Here is a 27,242-nt window from a genome sequence, read left to right on the forward strand (position 1 = left end):
CATTATTGCCAAAAAGAACGGAGAACGTTTTAGCTTGTCTATCTCTGGTGAAAAGATACAACTGTCACAGAAGGAAAAAATACACTGCAAGCCTAAACCATTGTGGGTCTCTCTCTCTTGCTTATTTATATTTATCTGGAGAGACAGCCAGCCTCTGTGTGTGCTGTGGGGGAGAAGTTGGTGTGGACGCAAAAGAGACATTACTTATGTCAACACCCTCCGCTATCGGCTATTGGAATTCAGAAACCACCCCTATCCTACGAACACGGCAAGAAATAGATAATTAAAAAAAGGGGGGGTGCCTGGAACCGTAACCTACACCCATAAAGAGAGCCTCTCACAACGGTATTGGCACTGTCGTGAAAGAGGGACACTTCCTGTAATCTATGAGTGAATATCTGAATTCGTTGGAGGCTATTTTCGGGAGAAAAAAAAACTGATTGAATATTCGTCGTAGGCCTATAACTACATTCAAAACTGAATGGAAAATTCAACAAAATGACGATATAATATATATATAATTGTGCAACCAAAAAAAAAAGCGCGACAGTGATATTGGCGGAGAAAATTTCTTGGAAATCGCGCCAAAATGTTCTTGAGCTCGCCATGGATTTTTAATAATGGTAACCAATATTTTTTCTAATTTAAAAATTTTAAACAAATATACATTGGTTCAAAACGGTATTTTTTCAGTATATTTTTTGAAATCATAAAAAAATTTGAAATATTCTATATAAATGATCATCATAAACCTCCGATGTATGGGAACTATATTTTGCGGCGAAGGAATACACTCTCTACCTTTCTCTTCACTGCAAAGTTAACCTGAAACAAACTATAGATGAAATGCATCAAGAACTACAGTTTTCTCTACGAATCATTCCATCCAATGCACATTTTCTGCACATCGTAATTTGAATTTTACAGTAAAAAGGGGTTTTTTTTTTTCTAAATTTTTCTGCAATTATTTTTCCCTTAACCTCTGATTTGTCGTCCTTCGTATCGTAGTGCTCTGTGCGACCCACAGCCCTGTAGAGTCGTCACTGCATGGAGCGTATTTCAGAACATAAAAGAGTTGATAATCCCTTGCCTTGTATAATCACAATTAGAACCAACGAATGAGGCAAATAAAAGGGGAAAACCACGAAATTCCGAATGCGTTTCGACACATAATGGGTGCCGTCTTCAGAGGATAAATATAATCACTATTATGCTGATTGGGGGATTTTACTGAGGTTCGTTATGAAATCTTGACTCCCGGTTGTGTGTGTTCGGTGGAAAAAAATACGTATATCCGAGTCAGAAATTCTGACCTCGACGATTAACTCTTTTGACAAGGGTTGGCGGCGCACGATTTGAGAACCCCCTGAACTAGGATGTTCTAATTACTACACAATACAGATTGCTGCCATTTCCTCCCCTCATTCTCTGCATTTAAGGCCCCTTTCACACGGAGCGGATCCGCATACCCTTTCAAACGAGCACTGAAGATGCGGACGAATCGCCCGCATCTTTAGTTCGAAATTCGTGCATAAAAACTGTTTTTTCGCAATTTTTGTAATTATTTTTCTCCTTCACCCCTGATTCAGTGCCCATAGGCAGCCTAGAGGCATTCTTTGGTGGTTTTTATCATTGCGCCTAAAGATGCCTCCATTCCGATCCTCACAAGTAGTCGATGGGAGAAAATATCTTAAAATATTTTCAAAAAATTTTGAAAAAAAATCTGTCTTTTCGGAAAAATATGAAAGAAAATTCCAAAAACACATCCAATGTTCGAAAAATCCAATCCAAAAACATCCAAAACATTCGATGTTCCAAAAAAAAAAAAAAAAAAAATTCAGCAAATGTCAAAGAATTTGCAAGTGTAAAAAAAGGGAGGGGTTGGGACTTTCAAAATGTCTGTGCTTAGAAATATTCACATCACAATTCTGTCTTAGGCCGGGATTACACTATAAAAGTTTTGTAAAAGCTCTTTGATAAAACGTGAAAAATTCAACCATTAAGATCACCGGTTGCATTTGCTTGAATGCAACCGATGGGCCTATTGGTTGAATTTTTCAACTTTTATAAAAGATCTTTTACAAAACTTTATAGTATAATCCCGGCCTCAAGTACGGATTACACTATAAAAATTTTATAATAATTCTTTTAAAAAAGCAACTAATAAATTTATCGGTTGCACTTGCAATTTATTAGTTGCTTTTTTCAAGTTTTATAAAATAACTTTCATAAACCTTTTAGAGTGAAATCCCATCCTTAGATTAGTCTCACTTCTGAAATATAAAATTTCATTTTTTCAGTTTATAGACTGAATATCGAGTAAAATAAACTTGTAGGTATCGGGGGAACCACCAAAAATATTCAAGTGCTAGGGTCTTCAAACGTCTTAATCCGGCCCTGAGTGAACACGTACGTGGATAACGTTGTTTAATAAAAGTATTTTTTTTAAAGTTTAAAAAAATTAACAGTTAAAAAATTTAAAAAAATAACAAATATTTAAAATAATATTTCAGATATTTATATTTTTTAAATAACTTTAAAAATTTAAAAAGAAAAAAATTAAAATTTTTAAATTAAATTTAAAAGTTATTAAAGTATGTAGTCAATTAAATATTCGTAATGGCTTATAATTTTGGTCCCGTCAGTGGCCGTTGTTGACAGGTTTTATTGTATAAAATTGTGAAATATGGACAAAAGGCAGTTGAAGTTGCTATATCTCCATCTCAGAAGGAAACGGAGGGATAGACGTATGTAGGTACATTATATTAATGAGCAGGGACCATCATATGGTGTTTTTAAGGGTATTTATGGCAAATAATTAAAAAAATTCCGTGAAAAATCACCTTCAAAAAGTAGCCAAAGATGCGGACGAATTCGCTCCGCATCCGCATCGTGTGAATAGCTCCGAATAAACCTATTGTCAAAACTTCTATGTGCGGATGCGGAGCCCGCACTTAGGTTTTGACACATGCGGACGACGTCCGGACCCGCATGAACATTTCCTAGGTGCGGAGATTTTTCGGCTCGTGTGAAAGGCGCAGTATATTCCAATTGTTAAAACTTCTTCCGGACCCGCATCCGCTCCGTGTGAAAGGCCTCTAACCACTGACGGGACCAAAATTATAAGCCATTCTGTTCATTGCGAATATTTAATTGACTACATACTTTAATAACTTTTAAAGTTAATTTAAAAATTTTAATTTTTTTCTTTTTAGATTTTTAAAATTATGTAAAAAAATATAAATATTTGAAATATTATTTTAAATATTTATTATTTACTTTAATTTTTAATCTTTTAATTTTTTAAACTTTTAAAAAAATATTTTTATTAAACAATGTTATCCACGTACGGTGTTCACTCAGGGCCGGATTAAGACGTTTGAAGACCCTAGCGCTTGAATATTTTTGGTGGTTCCCCGATACCTACAAGTATATTTTACTTGATATTCAGTCTATAAACTGAAAAAAATGGAATTTTATATTTCAGAAGTGACTAATCTAAGGATGGGATTTCACTATAAAAATGGTTTATGAAAGTTATTTTATAAAACTTGAAAAAAGCAACTAATAAATTTATCGGTTGCATTTGCTGGAATGCAAATTATTTGCTCGGTTTGAATCAAACCGAGCACAACTCCGGTCTATCACCTCGGGCAATTTACTATCGATTGAGTTGCTCCGGAAGTGTGTGTATGTGCAGGTACCTAACACACGCAGCCGGAGCGTGTAACTAGTGTCGTGTTGAATTTTCAGTGCTGCCATCTATGAGTGAATTGTAGTGATTAAATATTTGTACTTTTGTAGGCTTTCTGTGGAGAGACTTTTCAACGGGGAGATCTGCTCGCATTCGTGGAGATTAAAAACAGCTATTTGTGTTAGAAAGTTTTGGTTTGTTTTGTGCCATAATTGACAATTTCGTTATTATTTGGTAACTGTTTGGCGACAATTGGTGATGTCTTGTATTTTCCCATATTTGTAAATCGAATTTACTGTATTTCTCGAGGGAACATGGTCAATCTACCCATAACAGGTATTTTTCTCGAGGAAGTATGGTCAGCCTTTTCATAATTGTAACAATAATTGTTTTGAGGATTTCTAAGCTTCAAGCGCCCTCTCTGTTACGTGAAGAAGTGAGTTTGAAAAAACTAGCTTTGTGTTTAGGTTTGTTGATGCAGTTTTTGCGTCTGCTCTCTGGTTTGATGCATTTGTCAATGTAGGTTTTACAGATGTTGACATTAAACATGTTCTGATCAACACACACACAAACTGTGCACGTGTTAAGACTTTTTCTCCTAAATGCCCATATGGAGCTGTTGTTCACTTTCTTATTTTACTTCGCTTCTATTTGTGTTGTCATCCTTGGGAATGAAGGTTAGTAATCAATTTAATATTTATTTTAAATTATCCTACAGCTTTCATTTTATATAGTTTAGTGCACTTTATGTGTAACGTATGCATATAATTTCAATATTTTGAATATATTTTGTGGGAATATTAATATAAAATAGGTAATATATATTCTCTGTTTCGAATATTTTGCATTCAGTATACCGAAATCATACTTAAAATTTTTTTAAACTACGCATTAGCGTAACTTAAAAGAAATCGATCACAATAAAAATGATGGAAATAAAACAAACACAAACATATCTAGTTCAAATTCAATATTAAAATTTTAATTTTCCCAAATTCTTATTGCGGTAGATTTTATTTATAATATTGCATTTTTTTGAAGAAAGGTGTTTTATTCAACAAAATTTGAAGAGATACAGAGTTGTTTGAGGAATTTTTCATTCTCTGTTTTCAATTGGATTTAACTTTTCCTTAAGTGTAAGTAAAAGATCAAAATGAATTATTTGAAGTCCCAATAGATTTTAAATTAAATAGAAAAACACAATATCATGTTTGACTAGACTGGTGTTTACAAGCTTATAAAAATCTTTTAATAACTTCAAATTTCTCATAGTTTGATGCATCTCAATTATCAAATAAATTTTAATTTGTCTAAGCATTCTTAATTTTGATTCATTTATGCTAGTTGATTGTTTAACACAGGACAGACCATAAAATGAAACAATTATATTTATGTTATCGAAATGGTACTTTTATGATTATTTAATAGGGATTTGTATCTTTTTTGAAAAAAAAAAATTCAAAAATTTCTTTAGTGGTCTGTGAGATTCGAAATTGTTAGTGAACTGGAGATTTAAAATTTGTAAATTTACTGGCACATGTCAGGTTTGTGACTGCTAATACATATGCTCAGTACTTTCTCCTAATTTTTGTAAGAGCAACTACAGTAAAAGTGTTATAGTGACAGCTGAAATCACAGGAAAAATTGTCACTATAACAGATTTCTCATTATAAGCAAATTTTTCAATTTTTTGCTCTGTCAGGTAAAACTTTGTAATTATTTATCGACATCATAATTATCATTTCGATCTATTATTGGTGAATGAACAGAATTGATTTCTGGCCCACAGGATTTCGTAGCTATTAGAAAGAAATAACTCTTCTCAGTTATTATCTCATTGCTCAATGCTATGTCTTCATAGACTCGTTAACATATTTCTGTTGATCAAAAGGTTTTTAAAATGATTTGAACTTCTCTTTGGCAAATGAATGCAAGTTTTTGTCAAATAAAACCCTGACAGTGAAAGATGACCATGGTCTGACAGTCAACTGGAAGTAGCAACGTCTTCTTAATCCGCAAGTTGTTATAAACAAATATTTTTTTTATTTTTAACATTAGCTCTTTGATAATCACTTCATAGGTTCCAGAATCTAGGGCTGAGGACATTTAAGCCCCCCAATAAATTTTGTAAGGGGGCTGAGAACCCCCAATAATTTCTTAAAAACAATGCAATGCACCTTCCATCTCCTGCATACGCACTCGTGTCCCGTATATATATATAGGACAACTAGCAACTTCCAGCCCCACCAATGTTGTATTTATGTCAGTGCCTCAGGGTGGGATGCAGTTTAGACCTCTTCAAAAAGTCGCCAACTGTGGCACCTCGGAAACGTACGTTTGTTTGAAGTTCATTCTTTTTGAAATTTATTTTTTAGAATCTAAGTATTTGCTATATCTTTGTTTGTTCTTTTATTTTTGATGTTTACCGTTAAGCATAAAAATAAATTTTTTATTATATTTCAATTATTAATGGTTTGTGAAATTAAGTTAAATTTTCAATACATTAAAATGGATTCACACAAGAATATATGCTGAATGTTATTTGAATCTTAGCAAGAATAGATGTTTGGTTTGCACTGATGTGAAATAAGTGTGATTAAGAAGTTACCAGTCGAGGTGGCTGATTTTCTCAACCACTTTGTTGGGCATATTGCCTGTTGTGGCCTTGTATTTGTATAACGACTAAGGCAAATACATGAATACACAGATTTTGTGTATGCATAAAATTTTGTGTATTTGTTGGTGACTTCTTCATATTCTTGGGCAAAGTTGATCAACTCTTCCAAATGAGTGGGAGTTTTAAAATTTTGAAATAATTTTTATTTCCAACTAGACAAGAAAATAATTGATTTTTTTTTCTGTTACGGTATGCCAATTAAGTGAAATGATTGTAGCTTATCAGCTGCATGCCACATTGAAGGATTGAGTAGCCCCAATGTCCAAGTGATCTTTCATGGCAAATGAATTTGAATCATATGTACTGTAAAAGAGAGGTAGATGCTGGTACGAAGAAAACATTGATGGACTAGGAGTTGCCAGAAATTCTGTGCATATACGATTCAAGATTGTACACAGAATAGAGAGTTGTGCATTGCATATTTATTATTGGAAGAGGAAGTGAGACTGGAGTGGCCTAAACCCCCAGATTCAGTCGCCTATGACTGTGAATGAAGAAAAATTGGACACTCTTTGTTCTCAGCAATACATATTACTTTCATTGATCACACACACACAAGCACTCAAAACTCATTTTATTGGCAATTGTTGTTTCTATTTTTTGCTTCACTGCAGCATCAAAGATGAGCATATGTATTTTTATCGTTCCTTATATGATTCATGTGTAGTAAGTAAATATAAGCCCCAGTAAATTGCAATGGACATATTTTTAAGCTAACAATATCATTACACAACAATTAAGCTTATTAAATCATTATGGTCTGTCATCATAACCATAGGCATAAAATTATTGGAAATATTGGGGGGGGGGGCTCAAACCTAATACTGTATTTCTATAGGCTACTATGAAGATGATGACAAATGTTGGGGGGGGGGGCCCTCAGGCATATGGGCCAGATAAAAATATTTTATTTTCACCATATGGCTTTTCGATCTTCCTCAAAGTGGCACTTGCACGAGGAATAAATTATTACTTTTACTGAGTAAATCTGCCTGCTAGCGATGTTTAATAATAAAGCAAAGAGGACTCGAACACATCCATACGCTATCCATAACTAAGAATATCAATTATAGTAAGAACTTTCATCGTTTTACAATCATGGACGAAATATTTCGATCAAATGCCAGTGGAATAAATTCAATCCTGTTCTGTGTTTTCTTTCATCGTTTTTTCTATACCCGTGTTAGTGATTTTCCCCCCACATAAATGTATCTTCCAACTATATACATGTAAGAGTGAAAGAGAACACATAGGGTGAGTCTGAAAGAGAAATCTACTGTATACCCTCTTATCTACTTATCAGGGGTGACCAACTTTTCTTTATTTGAGGGCCAACATAATGGTCAGTTGCAGCGTCGAGGGCCGCACCCAGAGGCTTCACTCCGGCATATAAGCTTCACCCAGAAAATTCTCAGACTTGTATACCCCATAAAAAAAAATGGTAAAACACGGGCAATTTAGTCGTTTAACTTTCTCCAGCGCATTGTATTCCGCCCCTTCTTTATAAACTTTACTTATCTGGTTGCGTTCCATAGGCTGAGATAGATGTGAAAGTCTGGAGGCATGATGATGTCAATTTATATATATGCATATACATTAGATTATTCGGCTCCACCTTTCAGGCTGGGGGGTAATGCCCTCCTCCGTATCTCGCCGCTCATGTTACGTTCTCAGCTAGATACAATACAACAAAAACCACTTTCTTTTGCAAATTATTCCATTCTATACATTCATAGTTTGAATTTTACAGGCAAAATCAGATGTGTGATACATATATTATTTTTGCGTGAGCAGGGGCGTCGGAAGTCAATATATATATATATATATATATATTACAACTGAGAATATTAAACTATTAGGTAGAGGTTAATAAAAACCTCTACCTACTTTTAAAAATTCTTTTTAATGTTTTTAATTATTTTGCTCTTTTTTTTGGTGGATGGCCGTCATTACCATTTTCTTTTCGCGTACCCCCGGTTGGGAACCGATGTTGTAGATGATAAAAATGATAGGATATATGTATAGTCGCCTAAAGTCCCGATCACATGTGCAAATATTGCGGTAGCATTGGGAGTTCTAGCACCCTCTTGACGACTTTTTTCCTTCGTAAGGAAAGAAACGGAGAGCAGTCATTGGTGAAAATTCTTGAAGCGGGTGAACGGGGCATAAATGTGTTTGTATCTTAAATATTTACGCATTGCCGAATAATTGGTGAGATTGAAGAAGAGCGCAGTGTGACTAGTGTAACCGAAAAGTTTGGTATTGCTCATAGCATTACCATAGCATTATTCCGTTTGTCCAAAGTGATGAAAATCGCTTCAGCCTAAGTAGTGGTTTTGGACGCCAGCCAAGCTCGAGAAAGATGGGAACGCTGTATCACCCGTCGAAAATCATTGAAAGTGATCAGTATGGAGGTTTTATGATATAAAGAGAGGCTTATACATAGTGGTCTGACTGAGCTCCTCATTTTCAAACGGGGCGTAGTAACCACTAACAAGTAAGGTAATCTTTTCTCATGTACTACTACTCCGAGGGGCCATTGGTTTTGGGTTTTTATGGACCACCACATCGTACAAATGCAGTAGATGAACAGTTGGAGAATGAAGATATCACTCGTATGAATTCGTCCGCTAAGTCCCCAGATCTGAATCCAATGGAACGTGTGGGACGCCCATATGTACTTGAAAATGAACTGGTAATATGCTGGAAATCAACCATTGCAGTCAAGGCTGTAATTATTTTTTTACGATGTTGCAAGCCAGTTTATATGGGAGGGTTGTGTAAAGGTTGATGGCAAAATGAGCAAATATATTTTATCCGATGTTACATATCGAATGTGAACTTCTAATCGTGTTTCATGAGAACTCCGAAAAGATCGCGGGACAGGGAAGAAAATCATTTTTTGGCCGACTTGCAGCGTGGCCACCAATACAAAAATTAAGCAACTAGAATTTTTAAAATTTGTATTAAAAAGAAAAACGAAGATTTAACCAACCAGTTTTTTTTTGTCATTGAAAGTATAATTACGTAACTTTGTTTATTTTTTGCAACTAGATAGGTGTTTTTCTATCAAACTTCCTAAAAAAAATAATGAAATTACCTTGAAAATCAACTAAGTTGGCAATACTGACACCTGGCAATCACAGACAATTGAAAAAATAAGAAAGTGTTATCTTTTTGGGAAGTTCAGGAAGGAAATATTGGGTGAGCTTTGTGAGACGTCCCGTATATACAAAATTCATGAGCGATTTTATGAATTATTAGGGGGCTCAGCCCCGCATAAAGTTTATTGGATGTAGGGGTGCTCAAGAACCCCTAGTTCGCAGATCCAGGGGCGTACCTGCCACGAAGCTGGGCTGGAAGAGATTTCGACGATGGGATAAGTCCAGTGACGAAGTTCTGGCGTTCATTCAGATCCAGGGGCGTACGCTGAATTGACATTTGGAGGAGGCATAACAAATTTCTTCCAGAGAATTCTCTGTTTCCAAGAAGAGAGAGAGAGTGTTTTGAATTTAATGAAATTAAGATGGCATGTAGATGTGTTTTTTACGATGTTGTAATCATTTTACACAGATATTTAAAAATATTAAAAAAATTTTTTCGCATGCTGCGCATGCTTATGTCTACATCCCAGAGTTTATGCCAATATCCTGTTGAAGTTCGTTGAGAAGGGCACGTTAACTGTTCTTTCTGTATTTCAGCGTGATCTCTGCTTTCCATCTAAACAGACGTTTTGAAAAGACAATGTCGTGCCATCGTGACACGAACATTAATTTTAAATAACATAAACAATACTCATTTAAAGACTGGGGTGACATTACGTTATTCCGCAATTAAAATTTAATTATTTTTTAAGCTTCATACAAACAAAATATAAATGTATCATTTGAATTGCTTAACGTGCCACGTCGGTCGTTATATGCAGGAAATCAATTAAAACAAATAAAGTAAATTCATATTGCGGAAAGGATAATATTAAAAGCCGTTCAAATAGAAATTATAATAAAGGCTAGGATAATCTCACCAAAAGCCACTCAATATAGGGTGTTCTGTTAATGGACCGAGAAACTCAGAGGGTTGGTAGTAGGCATCAAGAGGAACAAAAGTTGAAATGGAACATGGTGTCACAAACAACGTTGAGAGGGTGAAAATCGCGAAAAACGCATGCGGGCTCTGAGTCCAGAGGAGACGAAAGGTGGATGTCAGTTGATCGCTGAATGCTTTCGTGGGTTCACTCACCATATCTGACGTAAGCAGCGTCGCGAAATGCATGCGTTGGGGTAGGATAACGCGCTGCGGACGACGTAAATTAGTGCTATTGCGGTAGTAAGCACGTGTGGCAGTTAGTTGTCTGTTTCATTGAGTATCGTGATGGCTGACTACACGAACGAGGAATATGTGATATGCATCTGATTTACTGTCGAGCGGATGACAATGGGGACTTAGCACAGCGAATGTACCAACAGCAATATCCGATGAGGCGTTGTCCTTATTATTGTACTTGTTGTTGTTCTAACGTCAGGGTGTGAACATAGTGCATTCGTATTTCAGATTCTGGAAACCCACGTCGTCTCCGATTGGTTAAAAACCCGAATTTCAACTTTTTTAAGCTTGAAATTCGGGTTTTTAACTATTGAATGGTTATTTGTTTTGTACAGTATCAATGTATGTACATATCAAATTTCATTAAAATCGGTATAGTAGTTCTAGAGATAATCGACCAAGTCTGCAAATTCTCTTAATTTCTTACACCAGTGTACTTATATAGGGGGAAAACGTTCTCACGACAAACATATCTTTTTATTATAGACCATTCATACGTACATATTGGGAGAAAAAAAGCAAATGAATGTTCTTAATTATCATCCAAAAAATTGAATAAAAACTGAAAAAAACTAAATTGTATATTTAAAAATTGAAGTTGAATAAAAAAAATTCTTACTACAGTATATTTGTGTTGATCTAGAAACCTTATAGAATTTTATCCTCGTTATTATATATTGAAGTCGGGATTTCATCTTGAAGAGGAATGGTCACATGTACAGTATATTGTGTAGGTTTTTGTAACCCGATGGCTTATATTGCTTTTAATAAAAGGAGAAAAGTTTTTGGAAACAGGATATACGCGGAGAATCCAGACGAATGATTATGTATGTTTCACGCTTTAGAGATTTCATTTCACTCCCAGTGATCCTTGAATAAATATATTGTTGAGAAAGGTTTATGTGTGGTGTTTGTTCATAAACCTCTTTTTGGAAGCTTTTATTATTGGCTCATTGCTTGAAGTGTTAGTCATGAAGCTCAGGTTTTCTCTATTTACCGAATTGGAATCATCTTCACATGTCGGTTTGTTTTTAAATGGTGTAACTCTTTATACAGTGCACGCCGCTTAATGTGATCACATTGGGACTCGACGTTTCTGATAATAACCAATTGATAATTATATCCGAAAAAAAATTATGGTTGCAAGTACGATGACTATATGTTTCGTTTAGTCGAACGGGACAACTCCATTTTTCGTTCCAACGTAAGTTTTAAAATGTTAAATCGAGTATTTTTTTTTAAATTGTTCAAAACAGGATTTTCCCCTTTTAGCTAAAATCCTTTTTTTTATTTGTTTAGAAATTGTGAGTAATTAGCTCGAATGTGTGGAACTGCTTAATGTGTTACGAATTATGATACTTTTTATAATGTATTCCGTTCATTAGATCTCTTGTGAAAGTCTTTCGGCCGAGTAATTGAATGTAATCAGTTGAAAGAAACTGACCATGAACTGAAGAAAGGGACGTCTTTACCTTACATCTGCCTTCGCTTTTGGGAAGAAATTGCAAAAGAAGCGCTACACAGTTCTTGGATCATAGTGGATATTACGATCCGATTAGCACATCGAACCTGAATACGGAAATTTTTTTGGGAGTCTTCCGACCTCTTACATAGTCTTCATAGTCTTGCAGGCTGATAACGATAATTTATGGGAGGAAATGAGCGAGATTCAATGTTAGCTTTAAAATGTTAAAAAGAAAAATCGAAAAAAAGATAATATAAACCATGGTGTTTTTCCAAAATTTTTGTCTCGATCAACTGATTTATGTGTGCGAAATTGTACAGTGACGTACGTGAATTCAACCGGGGCCTCCGTGATGTTCGTTTCTCCCTTCTTCGTAAGAAGGGAAAAATCACGAAGATCCGGATTCAACTTAACGTTGTTATCGTCGGTCCCACTTATCGCGTAAGTTCGGGAGTATTACTGTATACAGTTTCTAGATGCTGTAAAACATTTAAAATCGAAGACACAGTCCAGAAATGAGATCCTTTGAGTAGATGTATTCATAAAATTTCTGTCCCGTTACTGAGGAAAGTGACATTGGTGATAGCACATACGTCACGTGATTAGTTAGCGACGTATCAGGCTGTGTCTGCGGTGGAGAAGGCGTTTCACGTTTCTGAATTGAGCAAATCTGAATCTGTAACCGAATAAAGAATAAAGTTGCCATTGTTGTCCTGCTATTGCGGCATCAACCAAAGAATTGACATACTCAAAAAAGAGCCTCCAGAGACAGTTATGAATAAAGATTGGCCGTGTAATTTTCTTATGGATGCAGCACTAGAACAGACAATGTGTGATATATTTCCTTTCGATTACGACACTTCTTTCAGAAGCGGGACACAAACTCTGAGTTGGTCTACATCAACCTAACGGATCACAGTTGTCTGTGTCTTGAATTGTTACTGTTTTAAAGCATTTGGAAACTGTATACCTCTTTATGAACCACCTGTATACTTGATCTTGGAAATGGGAATAATCTTATCAATGCACTGGGGCACTTGTTTAGCGTGTCAACAGCTCGGCTTCCTTGCAGAATTTGTCTGTTTGCGTGTTTGATTTCTGCAATTAAATAATTTTAGGCATATTCTGTTGAATTAATTCAGAGAATCTATTAACAAAAGTTGTCATTTTGATGTTTAAAGTGTCTCGTGCCGTAACTTAATAATCGTGGTTGGAACGGATACTCACTTACAGTTTCTTGTGGTCGATTGACTGAAAATACCAACTGATTCTCCGATCATTGAAAGTGATAAACTGTTCAACCTTTCGCCGCATTTATCTACTCAGTAAATGTGACGTTCGCCTTTCGGGCTTCTGTTATCCCATTTCCATAGGAATCGAGATTAGTGCTCAGCTCTTACGTTGTTTGAAGATCGATAGCATGCTAGAATGTGTACACGGAGCTGTTTTCACCAATTTATACTCGCGAATCGTGCCTCTAGCCTCATGTTTGAGGAATACATTTCATGTTCATGGCTGCCAATATAAATTGGCTCGTTATTTCGTCGTGTTTATATAAATTTCTTTGCCAACTGCTGTTTAATAATTTTACTGTTGGCTAGTATAAGTATACGAAACACATAGATACGCTGTCGAAAACGCTTCTATTTCAGAGAGGACAAGAGGACAAAGTAATTTTAGTAAACTTCCTAGAATGTCTGTATTAAATATACCGCATTTCTCTTGGCTTATCCGCAGCGACACTCAAGTTTTTTAAAACATGAGGCTTGTAGTGCCTACGTTGAATTTTTTTTTTTTTTTAAAAAAGCAATCTTATATACAAGCCAGATCGTTCAAGATTGACCGTGCAAAGCCACGCCGAAGCAAACACAAACCGGTCTGGAGAAGTAACACAGCGTGCATAAACAAAGCAATTTCTTTGATGTACTGACACCCGGTAGATCGTGTTCGTAGCCGCTGTCGTGGTCGAGTGGTCAGAGTGACGGACTCGCGTCGCGAGGTCCCGGGTTTGAACCCCACCGTCACCACAGTGGTGGTCGGCTGAAGTTGGCTTTCTGTGGTTCTCAACTTCAAGGCGCGAGCCGATCTCCCCTTTAAAAAATGTCTCGCCACAGAGAGCAGCAGACCTACAAACAGCACAAATGCTTCTGAAATATAGATGGCGGCACTGAAAAAAAATCAAACACAACACTACATACGCATTCAGACTGTTAGGTACACACACAGTTACACTTCTGGCGCAACTCACTAGGTAGTAAATCGCCCATAGATGGTGATAGACCTGAGTTGTGCTCGGTTTGAAAGAAGAAAGATCGTGTTCGTCTTATGCTGGTTTCACACCCCCGGCAGCGCTACGCCGAACCGAGCAGCTCAAAAAACTGTGCTTGAGGGTGTGACGCGACGCGACGGTGTGAACCTGAACACTGTTACGCGGTCTGCCGTTAAAACCACCCGCCATGTGCCGAACTTCTCCTCCAAATTTGTGTGGTTTGGCGCTACGCGGTCGGTGTCGACCCGGCGTTAGAAATTGTTTATGAACATTATACATTCAAGTAATTAAACTGCATTTTAATTATAATTCTTGTAAGCATTTAGCTACCATTTTCTAACAGATGTTTGTAGAATGCAAGGAAATAGTAATTACACGGAAGTTGAATTTATCCTGAAAAGATGAGATGCAGTGCTTACGTCGAACATTTTTTTTCTCTCAGACTGCTTCGCTTACGCCAAGAAATATAGTTACAGAAGAGTAATTTTTGATCGATCAATAAGCTGTCCATCTGTTCATGTTGGTTTTGGACGTACTTTTGGAAAAATGATTTTTTTAATACTTTTTTGTAACTTGCATTACTTATAAGCTTTTTTATTTAAAAAAATGAACTAAAAGTTGAATGGCATTGTTTTCGATAATATGATCACGATGAAAGGTTAAGAGAAAAGTGGCTGCTCTGAATCTTGTTGAAAAAAAGTGTTGAATCTTAAATTTTCAACATTCAATTCAACGAAGCCATCATTTGATATAGGCATCTTCAACTTGTTACTCGCGAGCACCATGGTGCTCCCTGAAGCACTGGTCCGTATTCGTGATATTTTTTACAAAAATATTAAAAAAATATTTTTAATTGTTGATCATCTTGGGGGGGGGGGAAGAATATAAGCTCCCATGCCCCCCCCCCCCGTATACCTCTAATCAGCCCCCAATTTAATGTGAAGTGATGGCAGCAAAACATATAGCAAAACTTATTTGGAACATTATGCATCTACGACATTGATTTGACTCCATTTTTTTTGACTAATGGGTTGTGCATACATAAACATAAAGCACTCGTGCAATTAAAAAAAAAACCAAGAATCCAGTTGCAATTAGCGATAAAATTAGTGTTGCAATTCCCCAAGTTTTAGATGGCAGAAAATATAAATACGATTTCTAGTATCGTTTCACACGTATAGCCTAAATATGTGAATTTTGAAAGATAATAAAAATTAATTACCATGTAATAAAAAACTAATGACGGTCATTCTTTAAAGTCAGGTCTGGAAAAATTAATAACAGCCAAATTTTTCCATGTTTTATCTTGTACAAAAATCTTATAGACTAGTGTTATTAGTTTTTTATTTCTTGATACAGTGGAACCTCCCCTAACGGACACTTTTCTGATCCCCGGTCCCGTGGAATAGGGCTTTAATGCATTTCACTCCCCGTTAGCGGACACTCTCGATAGCGGACAGTAAAATTAGGCAAACTCTGATTTATTAATTTTAGGTCATAAACCGAGAATTCATCGTATTTAACAAAGAATGTGCTTAATCCCAAGCTCGTGTTGATAGATATAATAAATAGTTAATTATTTAATTAACTGAACATAATTATGGTCCAGGATTGGTGAACTCGAATGGTAATGCTGGTTTTGTTTGTTGATACATGTGAAGAAAGCCAACATTACAAGACTGATAATGTGTGTGTTGTTATGAACGTTTTCATCTCCTTCACACATATTTTAATTTAATATTTATTGCAAAATATGCGAAGTGCACACATCATGTACGGGTAAAAATAATTGATTAATTTAATGAAGGGAAAAAGGTTATTAATTTTTCCATATATTGTCTGACTTTCCAACTTTATTTGGGAATTAAGCATAATCGCTGGTAAAAGTGAAATGTAATGAAATTTAATCAAACTTACTTTATCGAGACGATTGGTGAATTATACATAACTGCCGGTGTATCATTGTTTTACAGTACTAACACATGAATTTTAACATTAAAATGTGAAGGACCCCCCCCCCCCCAATTGCGACTCAAGCCAAAACGTCGTATAAATGTTAAAGTCGTATAAATGAGGTTCCAATGTATATCGTACCTCCCCATTAGCGGACAAAATTTTTGGTCCAATGGGTGTCCGTTATTGAGAGGTTCTACTGTATATGTTTTTATATTGGGTTGCCGTATTTTGATTATATTTGAAATCCATACTTTCTATAGCCATCTTTTTTCAGCCACCTCACTGGGAAATTTGTCTGGTGTGGCTTTTGTATTTGTACATCTTTGTTGCGTATGTTCTATTCATTTTAAATATGTCGGGACTCGTTGCTTGCCAATCTAAAGTCTATACAATTTGATAATCAAGACACAGTGTTTACAATTGTTCCATCAATAGGTGAATTATCGTGCTGGAATTTGGAATTTGATCTTTCTTAAAACTTCTTTAGGCGGTAGGAAATTATTATTGTGCAAAACTAAAGTTACAAAACAAAACGTCTGAAAGAAAAATAGGTTTATTTTAATGGAATTCAGGGCACAGAAAGATATTCCCCATACTATAAGGTAGCTAACAGCAACATTATGAAATGAAGAGGAGGTAAATTTTTTGCGATATGGGAATGAAATCAAAAACGTTTTTTCTCTCGAATAAATACAAACTCTCTAGACCAGCGGTTCTCAACCTTTTTGACTCGCGGAGCCCCATCCAGTTTATAATTTCTATGGCGGAGCCCTGTTTGACTCGAGGAGCCCTTTTTTGTGCAAAATTTTTATGGCAGAAAACCTTGTAGGCCTTTTATTTACATATTTATCTATCAAATTTATTGATTTATATTATTTTCCTCGAGTCACTGAGGATCCCCTGGGACGTGCACACGGAGCCCTTGGTGCTCCGCGGAGCACCGGTCGAGAACCCCTGCTCTAGACCATAGTTTTCTAACCTTTTTGTCCCATTGCCTTACACGCAATCTAACCCATAGAATCCTATGTTATGCTCGTAGCTTCTACCGCCCCCCCGGAACATTCCATCGCTCCCCAAGGGGTGTTAACGCCCACGTTGGGAATCACTGCTCTAGACAATGCCGTAAAACAGAATTCAGTATAAGCGTGAATATTTTGGACGAATAAAATTAGTTATCTGATGTGCGTGTGCACATGCATTTTTTTTAAATATCTTACCATTATTGGTTGTGAGCTCATTTTCAGCCTTGCAATAAATTTTGCTATGATAAACCCTACTAGATAGGACCATACACTGATGAATTATTTAGATTTACGTCGGTAAGTTTGATCAGCTTTTCATCGTTTGGAAAGTTTACCAAACTGCTAAAAATACGTATTCATCGAATACTTGAACGGGAGTCCTCGAGAAATCTTCGACAAGAAACTATTAGAATCAGAAAAAAGGGTTTTGAAAGACCAAGTCCCAATTAAGCAAGATTTGCAACTTTTCTCTATTAAACTTTCTGATTAAATATGAGGTGTCAAATATTCTTGTGTATTTCGTCGTCAGCTTACAAATTGCATCGACTGCTTCTTTGTAAGATTCCATTAGAGGGTCAAATTTTTGTGTAACATAGTTGTGTAACCGCTTGTTTCATAAATATTTTGAAATATTTCAGTAATATTCTTGGGACAAACTATAATTACAAAACGTGATATTTTTAGAAGTGTATCAAAAGTCTGTCACCAATCGAAGTGAACGGAGTATTAAATTTTTATAAGAGGTACCACTTGAGATTTTCTCACTTCTGAACTACTTGTGCTTTCAGTTCAAACTGCTTTTAAAATTATACAGAGCAGGGCGTATCATATCTACCGATTTGAGTTTGCACCCCCGTCAGAATGCTGAAATATGCTTGCATATACTTGATATACCTTCAGGGTTAGGAATTCAATGATCAGTATACCGTGGACTGTTTGACGGTGCAGAATTGCATAAAAAATCTTCGAATCTACATAAGAAGCCTCCGACAAAACGAAAGATTGCTGGTGTGGGAGTATTGGTCCTACATTTTTGAGGATGTGGCCGGCCGCTTATGCAAAATGTTGCAGATTGTCTTTAACCCAGAATAGCGGGTCAATTGTGGAGGATACCATTTATTTCCAACACGATGGCTCCGACAAATTTTTCCAGTGGTCTCCAGGTTTCTTACTGTAGGGATTTCAACTGTCCATTTCGCGTTTAAGATTTAATAGTTCCGAACTATTTCTTCTGAGATTATCTGGACGAGAAATGTTCTGCACATTATTTTGTAGACGAAGAACCTCTTGAGAACTGCCATTAGTGCTCTTCCATAGAATATGCTCAGATGCATTATGGAAGCTTTTTCGCATCGCCTCGAATGGTGCATCCGAACAGAAAGATGACATAAGATTCATCTTCAAAGATGATGAAAGATTCAGGGGACATAATTTTCAAATCGCCCCGATGTTTGTATTGTCCATATTCTGAATTGTATCCATTGCCCAGGTGTGTGTACTTTTATTCTAGATCCAAGCAATTATAACAAACAGTTGCCGCCTTTCTTTTTTGATTTGTATTTGGTTCCACACTCTGTATAAAAGTAGAGGATTTTCCGCAATCTGTATCGGTTTAGAAGTCCATTGTATACCACTTAATTGCCAAAATCCCGAGTCTCACCGGATTTAGGTTTGCGATGCATTTTCATAGGGTTGTTTTTAATTCAAATGGTTGGATACAATTTAGGTGCATATAAAGAGAAGCGGTCGTATCCTCTATGCTGGTCCTGTGGGAAGGACATACAAAAAAAACCGATGTTTTTTTTTGTCCAAAATCTGTATCGATCATTACCACGCCAAGTGCGATAAGTGACAAAGATGAATTCACAAAATATTAAATTTAGCCTTTTAAGGCTTACAGTCGTTTTCGTTTATATTTTACATCTTATTCGTTCTCTCCAACAAATATCTTTGTTGCAGTATTTCAATAAGTCATTTAGCAACTCGTATGTCTGTTGGTGTTGCATTTTCTGTGATCAGCAGTGAATGTTTTATGTACAGTAATTTGTTGAGGGGTTCAATGCCATCCAATGATATACTTCTTGGAAAGGGCATCGAATAAAACAATGAAATACGCAAAGCTTATTATTTTTCTGTAAACAGAGTAATTATCATTGTGTTCGTTCTCTGAAAATGCTACACGGGTGCTAAATATACTACAATATTTATTCATGTAGAGTGAGATACTCCTAAGAATAAAAATAATATGCTTATCTTAAGTACTAATGCACTTCAGCTCGCATTCTTTTGTTTGTGCATTATGTGTCGTACTAATGAAGATTAATACATATGTTTTTTACTTTGTTGTTGCTCTTAAAACGAAAACGTTGTTCACGGAAATCCATTTTATTTGCTTCGTGATTCGTACTGAATATACCTAATATATACGAGAGTGAAAGAGCTACAGATTTCTACATTTTATAGTCGTACAAAGAGGTAGAGAAATATAATTCGATAAGAAATTGGATCATTTCAGAGCCGCATTCTGGATTTGATATCGAATTTTCTTCCATTTATGTCTTGTCGGAGAGCATTGAATGCAGCAATAGCGTGAAGATAAAAAGGATTTTTCTTTGTGTCCTCGTTTACTGACTATATATTTTTAAAGCCGTGTGTCTATGACAAAATTGGAGGACTATTTTCAGAATGCGTGGGGATGTTTGTTTCATTCCGTTTTATTTTTAATCCACGCAGCAGTATGGTATGATGTCGGATAAAAAAAAAAAGAGATATATTTTATTATAATTTCTCAAGAAAAATCTGCGTTATTTGTAGACGTCAGCAGCAAAAAAGATTGATTCGAAAGATGGTTCAAAAGAGTTCTGAAAGTCATGTATAAATACATCGGGTGCTGTGGAACTTACTACCATTATGAGAGTTTACTCAGTCGCTTTTTTATCTAAAGTTTGTACAGTCAAGCTTGCGCACGAGTGTAACGAAGTCACGCGGGACCATGAAAAAACATTCACTGCATCTGGGTAATCCAAAAACCGATGCGTAGTGGAAATGCAAATTTAATTGAACGATTTAAATTAGCCCCACGTCTTTTGAAACAAAATAAATTCTGCTGAAAATGAACTTGCAGATTTTTACCCGTAATTAAAAAAAAACATCCTTCTATATGATTGAGGAATTTACTATTAAGTTTCGACTTTTTTTTTCTCTTTTGCTTCAGAATTGTCATTAGTAGGGCTCGGATTTTCAAGACCTAAAAATAAAACGTCGCTGCTGATAGGTTAAAAAACCTAAACTCTTCAGGTTTTTTAACCGATCAGCAACGGCGTTTCATCTTTAGATCATAAAAATCCAAGCCCGAATCATCAGATATAAGATATACTGAAAATTGGCTGTTTATGTAGAGATACCGATTTTTTTTTAGAAAAACTTCATCTGCCCCTACCGGTTTACGGAAAATTCACCGACAACACTTCGATGAATGCGAGTCAGTAAGCGAGGGAGTGAGCGATTGAGTTACTGAGTCAGTGAGTGAGAGAGTGAGCGATTGAGTTACTGAGTCAGTGAGTGAGGGAGCTACTGAGTGGATGAGTGATCTAGTGAGTGATCCTAAAGATATGGCGGAAAGTTTTAATAATGACTTTAGATGAAATTTAGATGATACGGAAGAAATTACAAATTGCTGCTGCACAATACAAGAGAGTATATTCAATAATTTCATTAACTTTGTTTTACTCAGAAACTTCTAATGAAACGTTAAAAAAAGTAAAATAACAAAATTGGAAGATAATAAAGTAAGTGGATAAGTGGTAAATTAACCTCCTTAAAATCATCTCCTGATGTTCCAATCCAATGTTTTTTATAATATCACTTTGATATTATAAAAAACATTGTTGATCATCAGTAACTAATGGATTTTTTTTATGATGAACTAGCTGTTACCCGTGGTGTGGATTCTGCAATCTCAAATTTACTCAGCGATGATTCCCCCCCATACCACTTGAACACCTCATGATCCCCATGGGTGATAAACTTAGTCTTAGTGCGTATCTACATCTATATACTGTATATAAAATAACGTCCTGGCTGATTCATCATCGCCGAGCCAAAACCGCTGAAGCTATAAATATTATATTTTGTGAATAGTGTTGTTTCTCGACGTAAAACTCACTAAGAAAGGTTTTACCATATTCGACCCCTAAGGGGGTTAATAATGGAGGGAACGGAAAATAAACAAGGCAACGGAGATAGAATATTTATACACTGAAGAGCCAAAAAAACTGGTACACCTGCCTAATATCGTGTAGGGCCCCCGCGAGCCTGCAGAAGTGCCGCAACACGACGTGGCATGGACTCGACTAATGTCTGAAGTAGTGCTGGAGGTAATTGACACCATGAATCCTGCAGGGCTGTCCATAAATCCGTAGGAGTAAGAGGGGGTGGAGATCTGTTCTCAACAGCACGTTGCAAGGCATCCCAGATATGTTCAATAATGTTCATGTCTGGGGATTTAGGTGGCCAGCGGAAGTGTCTAAAGTCAGAAGAGTGTTCCTGGAGCCCCTTTGTAGCAATTCTGGTCGTGTGGGGTGTCGCATTGTCCTGCCGAAATTGTCCAAGTCCGTTGGAATGCACAATGGACATGAATGGGTGCAGGTGATCAGACAGGATGCTTACGTACCTGTCACCTGTCAGAGTCGTATCTAGACGTATCAGGGGTCCCATATCACGCCAACTGCACACGCCCCATACCATCACAGAGCCTCCACCAGCTTGAACAGTCCCCTGTTGACATGTAGGGTCCACGGATTCATGAGGTTGTCTCCATACCCGTACACGTCCATCAGCTCGAAGCAATTGGAACCGAGGCTCGTCAGACCAGGCAACGTGTTTCCAGTTCTCAACAGTCCAATGTTGGTGTTCTCGGGCCCAGGCGAGGCGTAAAGCTTTGTGTCGCGCAGTCATCAAGGGTACACGAGTGGGCCTTCGGCTCCGAAAGCCCATATCGATGATGTTTCGTTGAATGGTTCGCACGCTGACACTTGTTGATGGCCCAGCATTGAAATCTGCAGCAATTTGCGGAAGGGTTGCACGTCTGTCACGTTTAATGATTCTCGTCAGTCGTCCCGTTCTTGCATGATCTTTTTCCGGCCGCAGCGATGTCGTAGATTTAATTTTTTACCGGATTCCCGATATTCACGGTACACTCGTGAAATGGTCGTACGTGAAAATCCGAATTTCATCGCTACCTTGGAGATGCTATGTCCCATCTCTCGTGCGCCGACTATAACACCACCTTCAAACTCACTTAAATCTCGATAACCTGCCATTGTAGCAGCAGTAACCGATCTAACAACTATGCCAGACACTTGTTGTGTTATATAGGCGTTGCCGACCGCAGCGCGGTACTCTGATTGGTTCCATATCTCTTTATTTGCATACGCATGCCTTCACCAGTTTTTTTGGCTCTTCAGTTTACATCTACAGCCAGTTTTCGGTATATCTTGTATTAGCAAGTAGAGAGTCATATGCCATCATCTATTGGCCTTGATGTCATTTACGAGCCATTAGCTAATTGTTGCCGCCGTCCATCGGAGGTACCGTTCAGCGTATACAAGATGATTCAGAAAACATCGCTAAACCGAAAGGGCAATTCAGGCATATGATAACAATTCAAAATCACAGAGGAACGTAGATGTTCAAACGCCACCCGGAGCCGCTGTAGGTAGTTGCGCAACATACTTTTAAAGCAATCCCGAACTTAGCAAGCATGAAGTCGCAATTCTGACAACATAAATGCGTTAGGGGTCACATATGCACTCAAAACACACACTCCGACGTATACCGATGCGTTAGAAATTCCTCATGGACTGCGTGCTTGCTACTACTACTTAACCGTACATGCACCTCCTACACATTCCTCTGCGGAATTTCTAACGAATCGATACATGTCGGAGTGTGTGCTCCGAGTGTATGTGTGGCCCCTAACGTATTTATGGTGTCAGAATTGAGACTTCATACTTGCTGAGTTCGTGATAGCTTTAAAAGTGTTGGACGTAACAACTCCAAGTAGTGGCTCCGGATGGCGTTTGCGCACCTATGTTCCTTTGTGATTTTGAATTGTTATCGTATGCCTGAATTGCTCTCAGTTTGGCGATGTTTTTCTTAATCACTCTGTATATGCGCTCCAAGGGAAGTAGAAATATTCTGTCATGAAAGATTAGTTGGTAGAGCACTCCGCCAGCATCCGAGGGATCCGGGTTTGGGTCCCGGTAGGGGCAGAGATGAAATTTTTCCAAAAAATCAGTACCTATATGTAAATAGCCAGTTTTGAATATATCTACGTCAATCAGCTGTTTTGTAAGAACATGCGCATATTTCAAGACTGTCTGTGGCAGATTTTGAGATAATTGTATAATTTACCGATGTCAGATTTTTTTTTTCAGATTCATCCGAATTTTTTATGTAATATTTACTGTAGATCATAATATCTTTTCCTGTGTGCTTAAATTTTTGCTTAGATTTCGCTGGCAATCATCTCAAGTAAATCTTTTGCCCCAGTCCTATTTTCTGCTAGTTGATGTCTCCCGAGTTCACCTGCTGTTACAAGCTGTTTTGTATAGTTTCTGTTCGAACAAAACACCAGACGTTATATTTATCTTTTCAGGGAAGAAAATCCTTCTACTCTGTTTTAATCGTTATGAGAAATCCCCTTAACCCCTCTCCGAAAATTTGCCAAAATAAATACCCAGGTTTTATCAAAAAAGCATTACAACGTTAACACGTGACCATAGCAATCAACCTGTTAATTTGAACAAATAAATGCACAAAGTTATTGAAGACAAATAAATACGAAATAAAAAATACTTGCTACGTTACAGTCACGTAATGTGTGCGGTTGTTAAAAGTAAACAATAAAAAACAAGTTCAATTTGCCGCTGAGGGTCGGTGCGGTCTCATTCGGGGTCCTCAGCGGAGAATTGAATTTGTTGTTCAAGGGTTATTGTTTGTCTGACAACAGCATCCTTCAGGTGGGCAGAAACGTGTCAAGTGTCGTGTATTTCATATTTATTTGTCTTTCAATAACATTGTGTATATACAGTATTTCTTCATATATTGAGGTAAAGTGTTATCATTCTTAATTTAACTACTACATGCTTACAATGGATAGATTTGCAGTATTGTCAAATACATGTATTTATATTTGTAGTCAAAGTTATGAAAATGCAATGATGTATCCATCTTTTCTGTTTTGACATTTCGTCACGAAATCCTCTCAACCCTTGGGGGAGGAGAGTTACTGTGCAGTTTGGCAATGACACCTTTACGCCCAGAAAATAGTTGTCATAGCTGTGTTGGAAAACTTTCTTTCAAACCGAGCACAACTCCGGTCCTATGGCCATGGGCAATTTATTACTGAGTGAGTTGTGCCGGAAGTATGAGTGTGTGTACCTAACAGTCTGAGTTCGTATCTAATGCTAGCGTTACCATCAGTCCTCCTTTTTGGTGTCATTTCAAGCGTCCTCCTACTTTTTAGAAAATTCGTCCCTTTGTCTTTCTTTTCAGGTTTCCGGAATCACTTTTTTTTTTTCAAGAATTTTTTTTTCCACTCTGAAACATATATATATCTCTTCATTGGCATGAGTGTTTGCGTGTTTTTTTTTCACACATTTTTACACGCTTTGATCAACGCTCTCGAAATTCCCAGACGAATCAAAGTCTCCTCTAAGCAGGGCAGATGCTATTCTAACCATGAACCAGCTTACCCCAAGATAACATGAAAAAGACAGTCGGAAAAACAGCTCTGGAAGAAGAAAACCGCAATATCCATTTTGAGAATACCATTGTTTTCGCGCCAACAGCAGATGCCGTGTACTGAAGTGAGGGGAGGGATTGCCTATTCCATTCAGAAGTAAAGAAAATAGGATGCAAACAACACTCAATGCTGATTCCTTTGGCAAAAAAAGAAAAAAAAAACACTCCCAAAAGATTAAAAAATACTTCCGAGGATACAGAAAGAAAACCCTCTTCTTGCTTCAGGCAAAGTAATAAAACTGATCAGAGGGTGGGCACAATTCATCAAAAGAGAGGGGAAACGGATCTTTATCTACTTTTTCTTATTTGCTCCAACTCATAATGTCTATGTTAGACATATATGTCAAAATGTCGAGACGTGTCAAGTCCAAGACTTGAACATTATTGTACAGCTTTTTGACCGTCATCAACCTATTTCCTTTTCCGCCTCGTCTGAAACTCTGAAAGGAAAAAAAAATAGCCAATGGACGGTAACATTAAATAAGCTCAATTATGCATAATCACCTATTTCGGTAATTTTGATGCATTTTTCTACATTTGTCACTTTTACCGGTAATTATGCATAATTCCTGATTGAAGTTGGTAAGTATGAAGTATGATAAATATGGAAGAAAAGCATGCGAAAATATCACTTAAATTCAACCACTTATGAGTTTCGTTCGTACGTACACTACACATATTTTGCCATAAAACTAAATTACCGTATTTTAGCTTGTATGAGGAACCCCCCGATTTTTTGCACTTGAAATTTTTTCAAAATTTTGAAAAAATTGTAAGGCCAGGATTACACTATAAAAGTTTGATAAAAGCCCTTTTATAAAACTTGAAAAATGCAACCAATAAGATTATTGGTTACATTCTAGAAAATGCAACCGATTATCTTATTCGTAGCATTTTTCAAGTTTTATGAAAGGGCTTTTATCAAACTTTTATAGTATATTCCCGGCCTGAAAGAGATATCTATAATACTAGCCATGTATAAAGAACCCCCTTCCTTATTTTTGGGACGCAATTTGTGGGAAAAAAGGGTTCCTTATTTATATACACGTTAAAATACAGTAAATGAGAATTAAAAAAAACGTATAAATCAGTATTTGTAATGTTAGCTTTATTCCCATTTATCAACATTTTTAAATATAAGCAACATCACACTAATCGAATCCATCCGCCTGAACTGAAATTTGAGCAAAATTTCCTGTAAATTTGACGATTTATCATATTTACCAATACGAGATGGAGATTACACAATCACCGGCAAATGTGAAGAAGAAAACTTAATAAACTTTCAAAAATAGTTGGTAACTATGCATAATAGCCAGTGATTATGCATAATAACCGGGTTTATCAAATTTACGTAACATATATAGCGGTTCTATTTTAATTGAGAAAAAATATTGTGGTGGCAGGTTTCGTTTTTGGAAGAAAGGTGGGATCACCTGTTGTGAAATTTGGGGAAAATGACGTCATCAAGGGTGTGCGCGTAGGCGTCCTCCTTTCTCAGTATTCGAAACTGGTAACCCTATCTAGTGTTGTCTGATTTTTCAGTGCTGCTATCTGTATTTCAAATTATGAGTGCAGTGTGATGATTGAATATTTTCACATTATAGGCCTGTTGCTCTTTGTGACGAGACTTTTTAACGGGGAGATTGGCTCGTATTCGCGCCTCGAAGTTGGAAACCACAGAAAACAAACTTCAGCCGACCACCACTGTGGCGTCGATGGGGGATCGAATTCTGGTCTTCGCGAGTTATACTCAACTAGAAGTTATTTAGTTAACTAGTTTTTTGTACTTAACTAGAAGTAAAACACCACAAAGTAAAATTACAGTATAATTAAAAATTGTAACACAGAGTTAGGATTCAAACCAGTGTGCAACGGCACTTTACTGTGCCTCTCCGATGCCTCGAGATCAGACGGGGGTGCTGTGAGATATTTAAAGTTCTTTCTCTTTCCCGAGGGTAATGAGAATGCAAAAAAGTTCTCTGGTCTCTACAGTCTGATAATTTTAAACATTATTAATTTTAGATCTG

The 27,242-nt window shown here is 36.7% G+C and overlaps 1 protein-coding gene across 1 annotated transcript in view; it reads left to right on the forward strand.

The window, feature by feature from the left end:
• The first annotated feature begins 4,171 nt into the window (after window positions 1-4,171).
• The window catches only part of LOC149065453 (uncharacterized), a 115,398-nt gene continuing 92,327 nt past the window's right edge, over window positions 4,172-27,242 (forward strand). Inside the window, exon 1 of the mRNA XM_089253804.1 lies at window positions 4,172-4,371. Coding sequence (XP_089109930.1) covers window positions 4,305-4,371 — 67 coding nt within the window. The 5' untranslated portion in view covers window positions 4,172-4,304. The remainder of the gene's footprint in view (window positions 4,372-27,242) is intronic.

This window comes from Pholcus phalangioides, unplaced genomic scaffold (assembly GCF_987345545.1).
Source record: "Pholcus phalangioides strain wild (caught in Gottingen) unplaced genomic scaffold, Ppha-v1.0 ptg000039l_1, whole genome shotgun sequence".
NCBI lineage: Eukaryota > Metazoa > Arthropoda > Arachnida > Araneae > Pholcidae > Pholcus > Pholcus phalangioides.